Raw genomic sequence first — 21,261 nt, 5'->3', positions numbered from 1 at the left:
GCACTTCATGCCAACTGTTTTTATGTTATGAGATGATATACTTAGTTGAATAAGTATTGGGTAAACACTATTTGATTCACACAGTTGATTATTTCATGAATTTTGCTTTTATGTATATAAGGTATATGTTATGGGAAATCTATATTTGATACAACCTGGCTCATATGGGATACGATAATTTATACTCTGTGTAAGAAACTAAATTTGTCATTTGCTAGATTTCAGCTGATACAGAATTAACTTGTAGTTTGTTGAAAAACCTATGCAAATGGTCACCTTCCTTTTAATAAATACATGTGCTCATTAGATGCCACCAAAAGCATAATATAACTCTGGCTGCTGTTTTACAATGTAATTCTTGTTGCTGATTCTATTATATCTTAATTGCATAAAATCTTCCCTCTCTGTGCATACACATTGTACCTGCAGACAAACAGTTATTTTCTCTGAATTGGTAAGCAACAATATGTAATTTACCATTTGACTGATTATCTTCTTTGTTTCTAATCTAAAGAAAATATTAATCATTCTACATAGATCTTATCTTCTTATATCACTAAGTTTTTCATCTAAGGAAGGACTGTCTACTCCCTAAAATTATAGTTAAATATGTGTGGTTGACTCTGCTAGCTCAGGTGACTTCATTTGGGCATAGAGAATATAGATAGATATTCAGCCTAAATTATTTTTATAAATAAGAAACACTATAAAGTATTCTTCATCATAGACTACTAATTTAAGTAGCATACAAGGTTAATCTGGGAAAGATAAAATCATTTATGTAATTACATTTATCCATTTTTCTTTTAGAATCCTTATTATTAATATATAAATATTGTTTAGGTATGATAGCCATTTTACATTTTAAGAGATTTCTGCTACTCTTCTCAACTGCAGCATTTGACTGCCTTAGACCTCCAAATGTTTATAAATGGAAAAAAGAAGCAGAATTTCACAGTTGTGGCCTCTCTGACTTCTTGAATCTTGGAGAAGTTATTGCATGAACATAAATTTCCTTCAGTTCTATAAAACATTACATTACACTGTAGGAATGTACAGCTCCTATAATGTGTGAGATAAGGGCTCAAAAATATGCCAGTAAGTTGAGAATTTAAATCATGATTCCTTAACTTCTGTTCTTTCAACATAGTGTTACTGCAGAAAGTTAATGGGAACTATAAGCAACAACATCACAGGAAAAGGTTTCCATGAGAGGAGATTGAAAGGTACGCTCTCAGCTGAGGATATCCTCTGTCTGTAGCAGCACATGAACACTTCTCAAATCATTTCAGTGGAATCTGAATGCGATCAGCCCCAGAAACAAGTCTATTCTGGCTCCAGCTAAGTTGTTTAGATATTTTTGTTCACATTCAAAAAACAAAACCAAAATCAAACAAAGAAACGAAAAACTGAGACAAAAGCGACTAGAGGGTTTGAATGATAAAATCATGTGCTTTTTTAGTAATAAAAAGAGGTAGCATATTTTAAAGGCAGATAATAACGTTCCACTTAGGACTTTCAACTTGTTCATTACTTTTAAGAAGCAACACTAGAACCCACATAGACTTGTGTCTCTGACTGGACCTCTACTTCAGGTCAGTCTGCATTTTAGAATCGTTATGACAGATCTTTAATCATTTTTATTAAAATTATTTTTCCAACTTTTAAGTAAGGATAATAATTGTACTTAAAAGTGTGTATGGGGCTTCCCTGGTGGCGCAGTGATTGAGAGTCCACCTGCCGATGCAGGGGACACGGGTTTGTGACCCAGTCCGGGAAGATCCCACATGCCGCGGAGCGGCTGGGCCCGTGAGCCATGGCTGCTGAGCCTGCGTGTCCGGAGCCTGTGCTCCGCGACGGGAGAGGCCGCAGCGGTGAGAGGCCCGCGTACCGCAAAAAAAAAAAAAAAAAAAAAAAAGTGTGTATGTGTTTATGCAGACTATCTTTTTGATTCAACAATTAAGAATACAGATTAAAAAAAAATACAGATTAAAAGCAGATACAAACTACTATATATAAAATACATAAACAACAAGGCCCTACTGTACAACACAGGAACCTATATTCAATATCCTGTAATAAACCATAACGAACATAAAAAGAAACGAAGTTGAGTTATTTGTAGTGCAGTGGATGGACCTAGAGTCTGTCATACAGAGTGAAGTAAGTCAGAAAGAGAAAAACAAATACTGTATGCTAAAATATATATGGAACCTAAAGAAAAAAAATGGTCATGAAGAACCTAGGAGCAAGGAGGGAATAAAGACACAGACCTACTAGACAATGGACTTGAGGATACGGGAAGGGGGAAGGGTAAGCCTGGACAAAGAGAGAGTGGCATGGACATATATATACTACCAAATGTAAAACAGATAGATAGTATGAAGCAGCCACACAGCACAGGGAGATCAGCTCGGTGCTTTGTGACCACTTAGAGGGGTGGGATAGGGAGGGTGCGAGGGAGGGAGATGAAAGAGAGAAGAGGTATGGGGATATGTGTATATGTATAACTGATTCACTTTGTTATAAAGCAGAAACTAACACACCATTGTAAAGCAATTATACTCCAATAACAATGTTAAAAAAAAAAAAAAGGAAATGGGCTTCCCTGGTGGCGCAGTGGTTGAGAGTCCGCCTGCCGATGCAGGGAACACGGGTTCGTGCCCCGGTCCGGGCGGATCCCACATGCCATGGAGCGGCTAGGCCCATGAGCCATGGCTGCTGAGCCTGTGTGTCTGGAGCCTGTGCTCCGCAACGTGAGAGGCCCACGTACCGCAAAAAAAAAAAAAGACTCATCAAATGACTCATCAAATAGAGAATATCAATAGAGAGACAGAAATTATACATGTATATGATATGTATTATATATATGATATATATATTATATATATATATACAGAGAGAGAAAGAATCTAATGGAAATTCTGGAATTGAAAAGTGAAACAAGTGAAATTAAAAATTCACTAGAGGGGGCTTCCCTGGTGGCGCAGTGGTTGAGAATCTGCCTGCCAATGCAGGGGACACGGGTTTGAGCCCTGGTCTGGGAAGATCCCACATGCTGCAAAGCAACTAGGCCCGTGAGCCACAACTACTGAGCCTGTACGTCTGGAGCCCGTGCTCCACAACAAGAGAGGCCGCGATAGTGAGAAGCCCGCGCACCGGATGAAGAGTGGCCCCCACTCGCCGCAACTAGAGAAAGCCCTCGCACAGAAACGAAGACTCAACACAGCCAAAAATAAATAAAAGCCATTTCTAAAAAAAAATTCACTAGAGAGGTTCAGTAGCATCTTTGAACTGGAAGAATAAAGAATCAGCAAACTTGAAGATACAGCAATTGAGATTATTCAGTCTAAAGAACAGAAAGGAAAAAAGAATGAAGAAAAATGAACAGAGCCTCAGATACCCATGGAACATCTTTGAACACACAATATACACTTAATGGGAATTCCAGAAGAGGAGCGAATTAGGCAGAAAAACATATTTGAAGAAATAATAGTCCAAAAATTCAAAATTTTGATGAAAAACATTACACATCCAAAGTCCAAGTAGACATCATAGTAAAACTGTTAAAAGGCAGCGAAAATCTTGAACACAAGAGAGAAATGATGTATCATACAAGGGAACCACAATAAAATTAACAGCTAATTTTTTATCAGAAACAATGGAGGCCAGAAGGAATGAGATGGCATATTCAAAGTGCTGAAAGAAAAAAATCCTGTCAATTAAGAAGTCTTTGTCCAATAAAAGTATCCTTCAGCAATGAAGGTGAAATAAAGACACTCCCAGACAAAGAATGAGAATTTGTTGCTAGCAGGCCTGCCTTATAAAAAATACTAAAGGAAGTCCTTCAGGGTAAAAGGAAATGACACCTGACAGTAAACTGAATCCACATGAATAAATAAAGAGCAAAAGGCAATTATATAGTAAATACAAAGACACTACAAACATATTTTTCTCTTTTATTCTCTTAACTGAGTTAAAAAACAATTGTTGGGTTTATAACATAAAGAGGGAATAGAGTTATATTGGAGAAAGGAAAGGACACCAGACAGTAGCTTGAATCCACAGAAGAAAATGAAAAGAACCAGAAATGATAAATATGTGGTTTAATATAAAAAATTCTATAAATACATTTTTTCTCCTTTCTTCTCTTAAATTTTTAAAATGACATATAAAGCAATAATTATAACACTATTATTGGATTTATAACACATATGGATGTAATATATATGACAATAATAGCACAAAGGGTAAGGAGGGAATTGAGCTATATTGGAGCAAAGTTTTGATAATTTATTAGAATTGAGTTAGTAGTAATCTGAAGTATATTGTGATAAATTACATATTATAATCTCTAGAACAAACTGAGACTAGTAACTCAAAAATGTAATAAAGAAACCACAAAGGAATTAAAATGTACATTAGAAAAGTATTTATTTAACACAAAAGAAGACAGTAAAGGAAGAACAGAAGCACAAGAACAAAAGAAGACATGAAGCATATAGAAAAAAATAAAATTGCAGAGAGAAATCCAACCATATCAATAATTACTCTAAATATAAATAGCTTAAACATTCAGACTAAATGTGAATGACTTAAACATTATCAAACCAGATTAAAAAAACAAGATTCAATTATACACTCCCTACAAGAGACATTTTAGATGCATAGACACAAATAGGTTGAAAGCAAAAGAATGAAAAAATATACACCATGCAAACAGTAACCACAAGTGAGATAAAACGTCAATACCAATTTTAGATAAAATAGACTTTAAGACCAAGAAATATACTAAAGACAGAGATACTTTATAATGATAAAAGGGTCAATTCATCAAAATGATATAATTATGTGCACCTAACAACAGAGTCCCAAAATACATGAAACAACACCTGACAGAACTGAAGGGAGAAATAGAGCATTCCACAATAGTAGCTAGAAAGACAACCTACTGAACAGGAGAAAACATTTGCAAATGATATGACTGATAAGGGGTTAATATCCAAAATATATAAATAGCTCATATAACTCGACAACAAAAAGAAACAACCCAATTAAAAAATGGGCAGAAGATGTGAATAGACATTTTTCCAAAGAGGACATTCAGATGGCCAGCAGACACATGAAAAGATGCTCAACATCATTAATCATCAGAGAAATGGAAATTAATACCATAATGTGATACCACTTCACACCTGTCAGAATGGCTGTCATCAAAAAGAACACAAATAAGAAATGCTGGAGGGGATGTGGCAAAAAGGGAACCCTTGTCCACTGTTGGTGGGAACGTAAATTGCTGCAGCCATTGTGGAAATCAGTATGGAGGTTTCTCAAAAAACTAAAAGTAGAACTACCACGTGACCCAGCAATTCCACTCCTGGGTATATATCTGAAAAAAATGAAAACACTAATTCGAAAAGATACATGCACCCCAATGTTCATAGCAGCATTATTTACAATTGCCAAGATATGGAAGCAACCTAAGTGTAGATGAATGGATAAAAAAGATGTTGCATGTATATATACTATGGAATACTACTCAGCCATAAAAAAGAATGAAATTTTGCCATTTGCAGCAACATGGATGGACTCGGAGGGTATTATGCTAAGTGAAATAAGTCAGACAGAGAAAGACAAATACTACATGATATCACTTATATGTGAAATCTAAAAAATAAAGCAAACTAGTGAATATAACAAAAAAAGAAACAGATTCACAGATATAGCAAACAAACTAGTGGTTACCAGTGGGGAGAAAGAAGGGCGGAGGGGTAAAATAGGGTTGGGGCTTAAGAGGTACAAACTATAATGTATAAAATAAGCTACAAGGATATGTTGTACAACACAGGGAATATAGCCAATATTTTATAATAATTATAAATGGAGTATAACCCTTAAAATTGAGAATCACTATGTTGTACACCATAACATATAATATTATACATCAACTATACTTCAATAACAAAATTTTAAAATTAATAAAAAATTAAGTGGCTAAATAAAAACCAAAAGAAAAAATTTTAAAAAAATACAAACCATAATGGAAAAGAATGTGAAAAATATATATGTATATATACACACATATATATACATATTATATATACATATATATATATATAGAGAGAGAGAGAACTGAATCACTTTGCTGTACGCAAGAAACTACCACAACATTGTAAATTAACTATACTTCAATAAAAAATTTTGAAAAAAGAATAAGGATTGAAAAGATTATCAAAGTTATAAAATTAAAATCAGTTAAATATTAACTGTTTTTAAAAAATATTAATCATTATCCTGATTGGAGAGGAGTATGAATTTACAGGAAGTTAGCTGAGGTCAAGACTGTAGAGCTTATCTGTCTAACTTCCTCTGAAAAGGACAGCTTGGGTTTTATAAAACCAAGATCACCTGCCCTGCCCATTTGAGTGTGGAATTATTGTCTCATTTTAGGAATTGCTGTGTTCATTCACAGAACTATTTTAATCAGCTTTTCTTTACAGCCAAGAAACACCTGCATTTTGCAACACAGAATTATGCATCACTGTATTTTCCACTTCATACTCAGGTTTCCTCCCCATTTCTTCCAGAAAGATCCTTGAAAACCTCAGAAGGAATATTAAAATCCACAGTTTATCAATGCACAGAGTGTGCTAACGTCCCTTGTATTGCTTCATCTTGGGAGACTACTTACATGTTTACTATTTTCCAAATCATTTAAACATGCATTTACTATGTGTAGAGATTCTTACACTCAATATAACCTTCAATTCCTATGACTGTTAAAATGTTACTCATATATTTTTAAGGAAAACACAATATTGATATCTAAAATAATCAAAAGCTTCCCATTTATTGAAAGCAAGTTTTTTCTTCCTTTTAATATCCTAAAATTTCCTGTGAAGATACACTGATATTTAAGAAATAAGCACATCCCTTATTAAAGAGCTGAATTTATTAGGGCTAGTGTTGTCATTACTTACAATTTAAAAAAATTTTTGCTCAACATTATTTTGCTGTCATAGCTCATGAAAAATGTCTGAAATACTTCTTAGTGTTTCTAACTGCCGATATGATAATATATATGAATTTATAAAGTTCTTTCCAAATCAAATTAGTAAAATTAAATATTTAAGAATAATAGTGGGGGAAATTCTAGATTCTATCCATAGAACAAGCATCTGATGAATTTTGAGCACTAGTCCTTGAAAGCCATTTTACTTGTACTGTCCCAGGTCCCTTTTGAATGACAATGACAGACAAAGACTTACTTCATCCAGTCGCCGTTCAGTTCCCAGAGCCAGGAGGTTATTGTATTCCCTTTCGAGAATCTGCCTTGCCTGTCGAGATCAGATTAGAGTTAACATCATTGAAGTCACCTTTTATTTGAAAAATCATAGCGATTATATTTACCTGAGAAAACATTCCAATACCCTGTTTTATTTACAGGGGTCTCATTTTTTTCATCCTCTATATCTATAAGCCATTGTAAATTTACACTATAAACACAAGGAAGGGCAATTTTCTTTAGTCTGTGGACAGTAGAGACAGCCTCATATAAACGTCTGAGGTCAAAGGGTTTGACTTCACTTTGTTACTTTATTCCAATTGAATATTTTATGTAAACTTTGAAATATACAAAAATGAAATAAAAAGTAAAGTTAGACTGCCACATTTTTGTCAAGTCTATGCAGGTAGTTCTGAAACCTGGCCAATCATCATTTGGGGAAACTTTAAATGATGAGGGTTCCTGTGCCCTATCTCTTGATATCTGATTTCTTAGGCTTGCACGTTTTATTTTAAGTTTTTAAGGAACTCCAGCAATTCAAATAATTATCCAGATTTGGGAAACAATGGCACACCCAGAGCTGAGTGTCTGTATAATTCAGACATGTAAATAGAAATGACTGCCCCTCAGAGAGGCAGAGACTAAAGGCCATCTGTCAGGGATATTGATTGGGGGAATCTGGCATTCAGGTGGGAGGTTGGACCACATAACTTCTAAATCCCTTTCAACTTAATTTTATGATTTTGTTTTGGCTAGAAATCCAGTAGCTTGAAATTAAAGTCCCAGTGACATATATCAAACGTTGAACTAACTCCCATTAGGAATCATGAATACACAGCCGACTTTTTTTCCCTAAAACTTTACTTTGTCCTTACATAAACCAGGACACAGTGCAACTACAGCACAAAGGGGCTTGCCTGGGTGTTCTGTGTTGGAATCTGTAGTAATAAAGCTAAGCTGCTGTAGTCAAAGTTCTCATCCAGGGCTATAAGTGAGCCATGCACACCACTTTCAAGAATATTATTTGCATATTCTCGAAGTCCAATTGCTTGTATCCAGCGAATAACTCGATCATTGCTCCACACCAACACATCTAGAAAAAGAGGTGCATCATTTTAGGCTGCAGTATTTTGCATAGTAAATAAAAACTGCTGGCTGAAATGAGCCACAGGCGTCTGGCCAAGTTAGCATTTATGCTAGCTTCTTTATTCACTCCCTAGTGCAGCTGGCTCCTTGTGTTACATGTATTTACCTTTCTAATAACTAACCCTTTCTACTTTTAGCCCAGAAAAAAAATTGTGATTTTAAGAGTGTTTGTTATCACTGAAATGAGAGCATTTCCATCACATGGAACATAATGTCTCAAAGTGTTTCTTGTTTTCATTCTGGAGCTCTAGGGGTCTGTCTGAAGTTCAATGCTTTTACCACCAGATGGGGACGTTTCTTATTTGTGTCCATATACAGCTCTTCAGTCAAGAGAGCAAGATGACAATCTAAAATGGTTCTTCATTAGAGTATTTTTAAACTACTACCTAACTATTGTGTATAGGCTAGAAGAAACTTTTTTTTTTTTCCATCTGAAGCAATAAGTCAGAGAACAGAATAGTAAGAGAACAGGCACTCAACAGTTTGATACTTACCCTACTATTTTGTCAATCCATTATTTCTCAGTCACATACTAATCCAAAAATCAACCACTCTCAAGTCGTAAGTTGTTTTTCCTTTTAGGTTGAAATGCAATATTTTACTAAGGTACAAAACACTTTGAATTTTATTTTCTAAAACTAAAACCTTTAGAGAAAAATGTCATATAAACCTTTTTAGACCAAAACATATCAAAGTATATTTTATCCTTTTTCCATTCCTTCTCATTATGAGTTGACATAATACTGCATAATAGCCAGCAAAACAGTCAGAAGGGCCAGAATGTTCCATTGAAAAGAAAGAATTTTGAGGAACTTAAGGGGAAATAAGAAAAGAATTAAACCTTTTTTTCTAATCCTTAAGGGGAAATGAGAAAATAATTAAAACTTTTTTTCTAAAAAAAGAATCAAAACTTTTTTTCATTTCTAGAAAGGTAAATGAAACCCATAATTTACTAGTACAGTAAAAGTAAGTTTTCCTATTAATTTTTTTTTTCTTTCAGAATGAAATTTATACCTTATCCGGAAAAAGTATAAAGAATACTTTGGGAACTATTCTTCAACTTCGACTGTTCATTTCCCCAATTTAACTTATCTGCAAAAATCTTATTAGTATTTTCTTCTTTGTGTGTGTGTGTGTGGGGAGAGTATTTATATATTAAGTTTTTCAAAAGCATTACTAATTTGTCCTAATGCATTAATTTATAACCAATTCAGATTTTCTTGTGTATAACATCAAAGCAATAAAGTGATACTTCAGCACCACAGAGGTCCCCTCACGCCCTTTCTCAGTTATTATCCTCACCTCAACAATAACCAATATTCTGACTATGCTCACGCCAGATTAATTTTGCCTGATTTTTTAGTTTTTTATAAATGCTGTCGTACAATATGTATCTTCACTCAATATAGGGTTCACCCATGCTATGGCAAATAGCAGTAGCTTGTTTATTTAGTATTCCATTGTATGATTATGTCACAATTTATCCCTTCTACTGTTGATGGAAATTTGGGTGGATTCTACTGTGGTTATTAAGAATAGTGCTGCTTTGGGGCTTCCCTGGTGGCACAGTGGTTGGGAGGGTCCGCCTGCTAATGCAGGGGATGCGGGTTCGTGCCCTGGTCTGGGAGGATCCCACATGCCGCGAAGCAGCTGGGCCCGTGAGCCATGGCCGCTGAGCCTGCGCATCCGGAGCCTGTGCTCCGCAACAGGAGAGGCCACAACAGTGAGAGGCCCACGTACCGCTAAAAAAAAAAAAAAAAAAAATATATATATATATGTATATATATATATATATGTGTATATATATATATATATATATATATATATATATCCACCAGTATCTTTTCAACTATTGCTTCTTCCTCATTCTCTCTTACCTCTCTTTCTGGGATTCCAATTACACCTATACTAGACTCCTCCCTGTGTCCAGTGTCTCTAATGATCTGTTTTGTATCACTCATCCTTTTGTTTCTTTTCACATTTCAGGCCAGATATTTTCAACTGATATATCTTTTATTTCATTATTAGTTCCAGTTTAAACTTTCTGCTTCTTAAAATTTCCATTTAATCATTTCTTAACATATTGATTCTAGCTCTTTATTAAAATTTTTCCATTTTGTCACCTATTTTCTTAACACATTAATCACAATTGTTTTAAAGTCCATGTCTGAAAAAAAATCATCCAGGGTCACTTATGGATATATTTATATTTTCTGTTTTATTCCTTTTGGTTTTCCTCATTTTGCCCCATTATTTGACATGTTTTATATATATATACATATATATGTATATATGTGTGTGTGTGTATATATATACACATATATATATATATATATATATAAATCCCTGACTTTATGACTGAAAAATGCCTCAAGAGGAACTTTGCATAAAGTGTCAGGCTTACTTATTTCCTGTTTCTCCAGGTTCTTGGTTCCTCAAGACCTGGCAGCTTTGGCACCTCTAAATTACAATGTTCCCTCCCCTGTTCTGTAAGACAGGGAAAAGCAGCAGAGAATGACCAGGCTTACCTCTCAACACATTTCTCTTTTTCTCAAGATCATGGCCTCTCAAGGCTCGGGTGTCTTAGTTGCTTTCTGCTGCCTTCAAACAGCTGTTTATTGATTGATCTAGTTTTTCTACTTGTTCTTGGTTGATTTAATGTATTCCATTATAGTCAGAAGTGGAGATTCCTGAGATTAATTTGTACTCTTTTTGTCTCTACCAATCCATGGTGGTGGTAAAGCATTTGCATATGAATCTGGAAGGTATATATACCTCACATAACTCTACTTAACTCCTATTGTGGTTTGAACAATTTTATTTCAAAAGAAAGGCCCTAAGTCTCTCTTTGGATTTGGTTTAATGAGAAACATGTGAGGAAAGACTCAAAATGCCCACTTTCCACAATCGCATTACTATATCCTGCTCCAGACAAAGAATGAATTTCTTCAGGAAGTAGGATGTTTATTGTCTCCCTCAGAGTTTCAGCTCTTTCTTTCCCCATGTCTTCAGCAAAGCAAAGTACTTTGGTAATAATCCTTATTATCTATGGAAATTTTATATTATATATATATTCACTGGGTCTCCCTGGTTAGTCCTAAAGTATATGTTTTCCTCTGAGCATTCATTAGTTCTTCCACTGAGGCATTAGACCTCAGAAAACAGGATGTAAGTTGGTTGGCATTATATTTTGGTTACATTAGTCAGCTGCTGTTGATAGCAACTGATTAGTTCTAACTACTGGTTATACCACACTTGCACTTCAAAAGTTGGGTAGGTATGTATAGTATGTATGGTTGGCAGTAACAGTTCTCCAATTATTTTTACTAAATGCAACATTTAAAAAAATGGGGGCTCCCCTGGTGGCGCAGTGGTTGAGAATCTGCCTGCTAATGCAGGGGACACGGGTTCGAGCCCTGGTCTGGGAAGATCCCACATGCCGCGGAGCAACTAGCCCCGTGAGCCACAACTACTGAGCCTGCGCGTCTGGAGCCTGTGCTCCGCAACAAGAGAGGCCGCAATAGTGAGAGGCCCGCGCACTGCGATGAAGAGTGGCCCCCGCTTGCCACAACTAGAGAAAGCCCTCGCACAGAAATGAAGACCCAACACAGCCAAAAATAAATAAATAAATAAAAAAGCCAAGCATCTGAAGCCCTTAAAAAAAATAAAAATAAAAAAAAAATGGGACAATAGTTCAACAAAAATGTAGAGTTTTCTTTACACTAAATGGATTTGTAAATAGGAAGTATTTGTTCTTTTCTGGAGCTGGATTTGTATTTTGATAGCCTATGACATATTTTGTAGTTACCATATTTCTGTAAATATACGTCTACCAAAAATTCCATTGCCATATCTGTAGTTATTCATGAAATAATAAGTATAAAATAATCCATTTATTTACAGGGTAAAGGTAAATAAGACACTAATACCAAATTCTCTTCTTCAGAACAACATAGTTTTGTTTTTCTTTTCATTTTGTAAATCAGATCCCTTTCTATAAATCTGTTTCCAAGCAAATTTTATGCTCTGACTTTAAAGCTTTGTAAGGATCCTCTTGACCTAAACAATAAATGTCTAGAGATCCATGTTGACTGTTTCCTAGCAACAAATTAAATGCTTATAGATTTTGATATTCACATGGTCTCTTCACTTCAGAAAGCTGTTCATTAAGGTCAAGGTTAATTAACACTTCAGATAATAACAGAGACCCCTAGTCACAGTCAAGAGTTATTCCTGTAAATGTCATCAGATCAGTTACAGGAAACGGGCTATTTATGATCTCACTCACAGCTACATCACACATGGAGTTGCCTGTGTATAATCATAGTGAATCCTGGCAGTTTTTCTCAGAGCTACACTCTTAACTAGCAATTGCCAAATACTAATATAATATTTGATGTAGTGCCAGATCATCTGTCTATATAAGAAGCATTTCATGTGATGAGACCAAGCATAATAAAATTTAATTGGAAAAAATACTTCAAAAAAGAAAACCAGAAACAGGTATCCCACGGGTAAAATCTATTTGTGTGCTAAAACATCTCTGTTAGGTCAAGCACAGACTTCCTTTTGGTGTCTTTATTTGGCCAATTAGTTCCCAAATTTCAATTCAACTGAACAACAGTGCTCTAAAAACAACTTGCAATTTCCTGGGTCCCCCAAATAAAGTGAAATCAAATAACCCAATTTTGATAATGGAAGAACACTTTCTTGCTCCTAGGTAATGAGTCAAATGAAGTGTTACAAGAAATCCATTGTGTGTCTGTCTACTCTCCAATGAACCATATATAGAAAAATACTTTTAATCAATCACCTTCACAGGCATTCAAACCCATTCCACGCTAACTAATGTACTGTCCAAGAACTGCCAAAGATAAAAGTGATTTCTGACAATATTTATCACAAATGAAAATTACAGAAGTCTAAGATAGGTGATCTGAAAGAATAAAACAGTGCTAAACTTTAATATGGGAAGGAAGGGTAACATGTAATATATACTATTTTCTTGTCTAAGGTAAGCCCTAAAGGCAGTGAAGATGACAATAAACAGACTCGTGCCTAACTTTGAACAATTAATGTACAAACACTTATTGAATTTGATGAAATGCTTCCATGTATCAACTCCTGGGTAATGGTAAACAGAAATATAAGGAGTTTATTTTGCTTCTACTCAAAATTTTCTTCAAAAAATTTGAGCCTTTTTTCCATTAAGAAGTATAAATAGACATAAAAGGGCTTATGATTTTTGCCCATAAAAGTCCCGTAGATATTTATATCTTATACCTAATCATTAAATTTTCCTTCAACAACAATAAAAATAAAGTGGTCTCTAACAAGTATAAAGTCTAACATGTTGCTCTTTTTAAACAATTATTTCCCCTGTATATTAAGGTACTGCTCAACATTTAAAAAGTTAATTACTAAATACAGTACTTTTCTAAAGTCTGTTATAGGAAGTGTCTTATTGGTTTGTACAAACAATAGTTGCAGCAGTTAGTAATGTTTCTAAAATCATTCCTAGCTAAAATTATTAATGGACTAGTCTCATTTATAGGGGAAAATTCCCACTGTAACTTCTATATAAAAATCCCTGTATTATTTCAACAACTATATTACAAAAATAAAATATCTGGTCACTGAAATAGAATTCAAATGATGCAAACCAGGGATAAACTGCTATAAATAAATTATATACCATGTTTCTCTGAATCGTAAGAATGTTCTATTAAAAGTCTGACAAAACTATGTGGAGGCATGTTTACGATAAACAGAATATATAAGTAATAGGTTCAGAGGAATAAATCTCAATTCAGAAAATCAAGAATATTCCCCAAATGGGATATCTATCTTATAAAGTGATGATATCCTTTTCTGAGTTTTAATCAGAAAAGTAATGAAAAAGAAATAATGATGACACTCTTCTAGCTGAATACTTACGTTACTTAATGACAATTGTAATGCATACAGCATTTTAGGTTCATAAAAGTGAAAGCTAAAAATCCCAGAAAAAAAAAGGCATTTGATATGAAAGAAAGACATATTACCTTTTATTTCATGTTGGCTTGCTTCTCGTCTTCTTTCTAGTTCTTTTCGGTCATAATTCAACCTTTTTAAGCACATAATTCCATATTGTAAACTTGTTCTGTTATTTTTTTTTTTAAAGGAGAAAACACATTTAGTTTACTCAGTAGATGATTAAGCATAGTCAACACTATGCACTACTTCTTCAGGCAACAGGTTAATAAATTCCATTTGTAATTAAATCCTCTAGAATTGGAGGGAATTAAAATTATAGTTATTTTAAGCACACAGTGTTTCTAAAGAGTAAAAACAAAAGTATTTTCGAAATAAAATAACCATAGTCTTAAAATTAATCTTGGATTATGTTGTTTATCCACATGTCTTTGTTTTCCATTAGGCTATTTCAACATTGTTTGAAGACAAATGAACGTTTTACTCCTTTGAAAAGAGTCAATATTATGGAGACAAGAAGGAAATTATAAGAAAGGGATGATACTCTTCTTTTTAGTTGATGAGAAAAATAATATAAAAACATGAATGAGGGCTTCCCTGGTGGCACAGTGGTTAAGAATGACACAGGTTTGAGTCCTGGTCCGGGAAGATCGCACATGCCACGGAACAACTAAGTCCATGCGCCACAACTACTGAGCCTGTGCTCTAGAGCCTATGAGCCACAACTACTGAGCCCACGTGCCACAACTACTGAAGCCCGCACACCTACAGCCCATGCTCTGCAATGAGAGAAGCCACCACAATAAGAAGCCCGCACACCACAACAAAGAGTAGCCCCCGCTCGTCACAACTAGAGAAAGCCTGAGCACAGCAACGAAGACACGACGCAGCCAAAAATAATAAATAAATTTATAAATAAATAATAAAAAGATGAATGAGTTAAGTGATAACATACAGAACCAAATACCAAAATGAATAGCCACCAACTCTAAGTGATACAGAAATATGTGAAAGGAACAAGTCAGCAGATATTGAAACTCTATGTGGAAAGGATATTGTGGAAGAGCAGAAAACTGACTGATCCTTAAAGGATCAGGCAAAGGGAGGGTTAGTAAAGGATATGCAACACCATGAACATAGGATGGCTGATGAAATGTTAAATGTGTGGTGATAGATCCTCTGTCCACAGTGAAGATCTATGCCAGGAAGTTAGGAGGAATAAGATTTTATATGGAGAATGGGGTTACATTAAGGAAAGTTTGCGTTCAGAGTAAGTGTAGAACACATCAGGGTGATAAAAATTATTGGACAATTTTCACAGGAGGATAAAAATGACAATAAAAGGTTTTGGTTTAAGAGAGAATAATCTGGAAGTAACACAAGAGTTGGGGAAGATAGATAATTCTAGGGGACAGGGAAATTAGTTGAAGAAGAAATGCTATCAAAATAAAGGTCCCACTAAGGACAAAGAAAAGCATGAAAAGAAAATCTAGAAACCAGAGATGTTCAGAGAGAAGAAAGAAGACTTACTGATATTATATATAAAGGATGTGGAAGAGTATAATAGGTAAAAAGAATCTCTAGGCCTCAAGAACAAAGAGCACTGAATATTAGTGATTTCTTAAATGTTTAGAATTATAGACAAATTTAGACATACACATTGGCCAGGCTACTCTTAAGTGCTGGATTCATTTCTAAGCCCTGCATTTTAATAAGAACAATGCTGAGTTCAAATATTTAAGAATCAGAGGAAAATGGAAAGAAATCTGCATTAATTGCTGTTATGGGATAAACTGTGTCTCCCCAAATTCTTACAACGAAGCCCTAACGCCCAATACTTCAGAATGTGACTGTGATGGGAGACTGGGTCTTAAAAGAGGTAATTAAGTTAAAATCAGCATCAGGGTATGCCTTAATCCAGTATGACTGGTGTCCTTATAAGAGGAAATTTGGACACACAGAGAAACCCAGGAAGTACACACACACAGGAAAGATGATGTGAGGACACAGTGAGAAGGCAGCTATCTGCAAGCCAAGGAGAAGAAACCAATAATGCTGACACCTTGATCTTTGTTTTCTAGATTCCAGAACTTTGAGAAAAAAAATTTCTGTTGTTTAAGCCACCTATCTATGTTATTTTGTCATGCTAGCCCAAGCAAACTAATTCAGTGGAATACCAGATAATACTGATGTAAAAACCATCATAGACATTAGCCAGCTTGAGGTTAAACCACTGGGGCTTGCCTAACGTCTGCCCAGTTTTTGTATGTAACGTAAAATTGTTCTATAAAAAGGATATATGTTGTTACAACAATGTCTTGTCAGATGGAAAACTGGGCTGTAAAGACAATGGGATGCCATATGCAGTAAAGTATTACTTGCTTTAAGTCAGAGCTAAGCATAGCATAAAGATGAAGCTTGTGTATTTCCCAGAACAAACAAGAACCCTGTCATTTGAGTAATTTTTATTTTTTAAAAAAGAAAACTTGATCTTATAGTAGAAATGAATCATTTCTACTATAATAATAAAGCAATTAAAAGTTGATCCAGTGAAGAAGAGAAAACAGGCACAAGTGTGTCATCAAAAATTCTAATATTTAAAAGTCTATTGCAACCACACAAAATTTGAGGCCCTAAATGTTCAGTGACAGGGAACTCACTACCTCACAATGTGTGTACTATAGAGCAATTGAGAGTGATACAAAGTTGTATTTTCTGTTGAACATAAATCACTCACCCTATTATCTATACCTATTTGTACTAGAAAAGCACATGTTCAAGACAGCAAATATTACTCTATCACATAGTATTAAAACATAAGAAAACTTATCTGAAGTCTTCCCTTATCCAAGCTAAATTTCTTTAATTCCTTCCTTTCCCCCAGATTTTTACCACTTTATCAAAAACAATTTAATGTCCATAAATTAATACAGCTTCTTATTGTTATCTCACCACATGATAGGACTTTTATTGTGCCTGCCAATAAACACAGTCTAAATATGCCCTGTCAAGCCATTAACCAGAACTGAGATTTTTGTGTCAACTATAAATCACATATCTTTTTCACTTGAACTGCTTTTAAATCATGAATTCCCCATCCAGCATTTTAATGGTTTTTAAAAACGATGCTATATTTATCTCTACTAAATTTAATCCAACAGTGTAAACAACTGTGTTAAGATTCAAAACATTTTGATAAATTTGACTGAAGAATCTCAATTATTATCTCTTTATCCTAACTTTAGTCATTAACATATATGATTTTTATACCATTTTAATTTCCGTCACTAATTAAATGTTGGACAGGATGTGAACACAGTTTCCCAAATTGTCTAGATTTATATTTATTAATTTACTATAATAAACTGTATATAAAATAATCATAATACAACTGACAATTCTGCAGATAACCTACAAAGAGATCAGGCTACAACATAACATTTATGACATGGTATTATAACAACCATTTTTTTACTCCCTAGATGATAAGCAACTTGAAAAACTAATTTTCATTTGCCTTTCATTTATCTGTGCTCTTACCAATGTCTCATAACCCATTCAGTATTTTTTTTCCTGAAAATTAATGTACAAATAAGCAAAAGCACTAAAAGGTTTACACATAAACAAAAATTTTCTTCAGAAGAGAATTCCTTCTCAAATTTTTTTCTAGTATATCCCTAAGTTATATAATTTATAACTCCATATATAGTTGAGACTGATGATTTTATTCTTAATAAATAATTTTCTAATATTAAAACATATATAGCTACAAATCACAAACATGAAATTTCCTACAGATACAGGGGAAAAAAAGATCTATGCTGTATGAGAATTTTGTACTCTTCAGTTCCATAAACTTTGGGCATGTAATATGCACCCAGGTCTACATTAGATAGTCCCCGCAATTTGTTGCATAAAGATACTTTGCCAAGTAGATGTACACAGATGTTTCAAAGAGCACATATTCTATATTTCTTAAATATCTTTATGTTCTAGTAATATACACAGTTATTTATTTTTCACTTTAATTACTTTTTGGAAAAAACGTACCGATGGAAACTATCCACCATTTTTAAATGGACACGGAGATCTTTTTTTGTTAGGTGATCTAACATTCTTGCATCTACCAAGCATTCCATAAAATAACTTCTGTATTGAGGTAACCCCAGGCTGGGAAGCCATTCGTTTCCAATCCACTCGTGGTTCATATCTCCATATGCCAGGGTCTGTAGAAAAACCGGACACTAGAATTGTTTTATAGCAGTCAAGTTTCTTAGCCAATAAAATGAGACGGTAATTGGAGGGTATGGGCTATCATTATAATTGATATTTAATTCCTATGATATATTGAAACAAAGCAGAAATAATATTTAGCCCCTAAATATTTGATTTATTTTGGTACAAAGTGGAACTCTGGGTACATGTATCAAGGTCCTTGCCTAAAGAGAATGATAAGGTTCACTTTGTTTGCTCAAAAGGAATTACATTTTATACAAATATGCATTTTAATTCAAAAGCTAAAATGAATGATATAATACAAATGCTGAGCTTAAAGATCCTTTCTTTGTATTGATAGATTTATTTAATTCAACTTATTTTATTTTTATCTGTTAGCCAATACGCCACCATTTCCTTCTCTTCAATGCTACTATTACCATTGCCATGGTGTGTAATGGCAAATCTTGATGTCAAAATAGAAACCTCAGTAAATGAATAGAGAAAGGAGCCACAAGGCTAGAGAGATAGAATGCTGAAGCTTTATGTGGCCATTGTTACCTAGTGAGGCATGCAGCCAGTATTCTATAAAAATTGATGCAATCAGTCTTTCATAGATATCAATCAATACAGACTCTGTACTTAAAGAAGCAGAGCATGATCAAACTCTAAGACAATCTAATTCTTTAATATAACAGTATGAACTGATCTTACGACTGTTCTTAAAAGCCAAAATGAAAACCAAAATCAACCATCATCTCTAAAGCAATTTTAAAAAAAACTATTAATCTCTATTAATTTGACAATGTCTTCTATTTAGTTCCTTATCAAACAACAAACTCACAATTATAACATGTATTTCTAATGAAAATCTAGGTGTTCCCTTTATTTTGTGTGTTCTTAAAAAATGAAATTCTCACTAAAATAAAAACCTAATGTAACCCTAATTTACTCAATGTTTAAATGTAGGTCCTAGTAATAACTACAAAAATTTTTCTTACAGTCAAAGTTTGAATCACATTACCTATAACACATATTAATTCTTTTAGTAATAAACATGCAGAAATGTTGAAAAAGGAACAGCTTCCTTGCAAGCATATATGTTTGTTCAAAGTACAGATGCTTAGCTCATATGCCATCTCAATAAATGGGAGTGACTTCTGACGTGTAGTCGCAAGGCTAACACGTGTCCCTCCAACTCCATTTCTCACACACTTTCCATTATACTTTAAAGAATAGGTGATTCCAAATACGTTTTTTGAAATCTCCCCTCCCCGCTTACAACCAACATAAATGATTCCTGATTAAATATATTCGGGGTGATTTCCAAGAAATTTAAGTTATAGTTCATTCTTTTAAAGGAGAAATGAAATTTTCCTTTCAAAAGAGGCCAGGTATAAAATGATGATCATCTTCTTTGCAAAATATGGTGATTTTAAAAGACCTTATAGTATTCAACATAATAAAGTCAAATACATGATTAGCCTAATCTTAAGCTAAGTGAAGACTTATAATATTATGACATACAATTTTCTTACTTTATATCCTTATAGCCTACTAAATGATATTGTTTTAAAGTACATGAATTTCCTACCTGGGCCCAGCTTCCTTCCTCAGATTCTTTCTGTGTTAGCAGCAGGAAATGATTAATAAAGCAGATAAAGATAAATTAATCTCAAATTAATACAGTAAATTTTTTCTAGTAGAAGAAAAATTGCTTTGTTATTAAAAATGTTAATTAAGACACAGACAAATAAGTACACAGATCCTTATTCAGATCCACAGTAATCAATAGAGCAGTTCAACGGCAACTACAAAGGCACCTACACAGTTTCTAATTTATTCTAATTAAATGCACGCACATACAACATATGGAATTTTCATGATACATTTGATCTGGTCATTCCAAACCTTTTTTAATTCTTAAAAGTGTGGGATTTTACAAATGTAGTAAGTTATGACAAAAATTTCTGATTATATACATACAAATATACAATACACAAATGTGTATACATACATATGATGGATAAACCTTATATAAAGTAAATTAATGGAGTGGACAAAGTAACTGCATCCTTCTAACAAAACTTTGTGGTAATCAAATGGGTTTCAGCAAGAATCAACAACAAACAAAGCTAAACAAGAAAAGACCAAGCACAACAAACTTAAAATGTAATTAGCACACAACATTGGCATTTTTATTCATCAGAAACTAGATAATCAATTTTTCAAACAGGAATAAAATTAAAAGGACATTAAATTAAAAATAAGTTGCTCATAATAAAATGCATGGCATGCCCAACTTTGTTACTTTAAATGAGAAATGATTATATGTAATATATTTTTAAAAGCTGACAATTACAATGAGTCACGATGAATTTTTTAAGTCTGTGCTTTTAATACTAAATGAACACTTTGCATGCGGGTGGGAGGAGGAAGCTCTGTATTTGAGATGGTAAAGTACAAGAAACTAAATAATTATATTTAAAATGAGTATTCAATCTACACATTCTATTACAAATTTAATTGGGTTTGGTAACATGCATTACCTGTGAATATGTTCAATTTTAAGTGATATTTGTTATCAAAACTTTCCAATGTTGCAAAATGTATAAATAAGTGTCATTAAATTCTTGATTATT

At 33.8% G+C, this 21,261-nt stretch overlaps 1 protein-coding gene across 8 annotated transcripts in view; it reads right to left on the bottom strand.

The window, feature by feature from the left end:
* Window positions 1-21,261, bottom strand: part of PPFIA2 (PTPRF interacting protein alpha 2) — a 473,000-nt gene that overhangs the window by 3,792 nt on the left and 447,947 nt on the right. For 4 of the 8 annotated variants that reach the window (XM_065886832.1, XM_065886829.1, XM_065886826.1 and 1 more), the window contains 5 exons: window positions 20,214-20,243; window positions 18,455-18,648; window positions 14,476-14,573; window positions 8,203-8,378; window positions 7,269-7,337 (listed from right to left, as the gene is read on the bottom strand). In XM_065886832.1, coding sequence (XP_065742904.1) covers window positions 7,269-7,337; window positions 8,203-8,378; window positions 14,476-14,573; window positions 18,455-18,648; window positions 20,214-20,243 — 567 coding nt within the window. The remainder of the gene's footprint in view (window positions 1-7,268; window positions 7,338-8,202; window positions 8,379-14,475; window positions 14,574-18,454; window positions 18,649-20,213; window positions 20,244-21,261) is intronic. The other 4 variants (XM_065886827.1, XM_065886830.1, XM_065886831.1 and 1 more) reach the window with 2 other exon arrangements.

The sequence above is a fragment of the Phocoena phocoena genome, chromosome 11 (genome assembly GCF_963924675.1).
Source record: "Phocoena phocoena chromosome 11, mPhoPho1.1, whole genome shotgun sequence".
In the NCBI taxonomy this organism is placed as follows: Eukaryota; Metazoa; Chordata; class Mammalia; order Artiodactyla; family Phocoenidae; genus Phocoena; species Phocoena phocoena.
The sequence above is the reverse complement of the archived record's forward strand: the minus strand, read 5'-3'. Positions and strand labels throughout refer to the sequence as shown.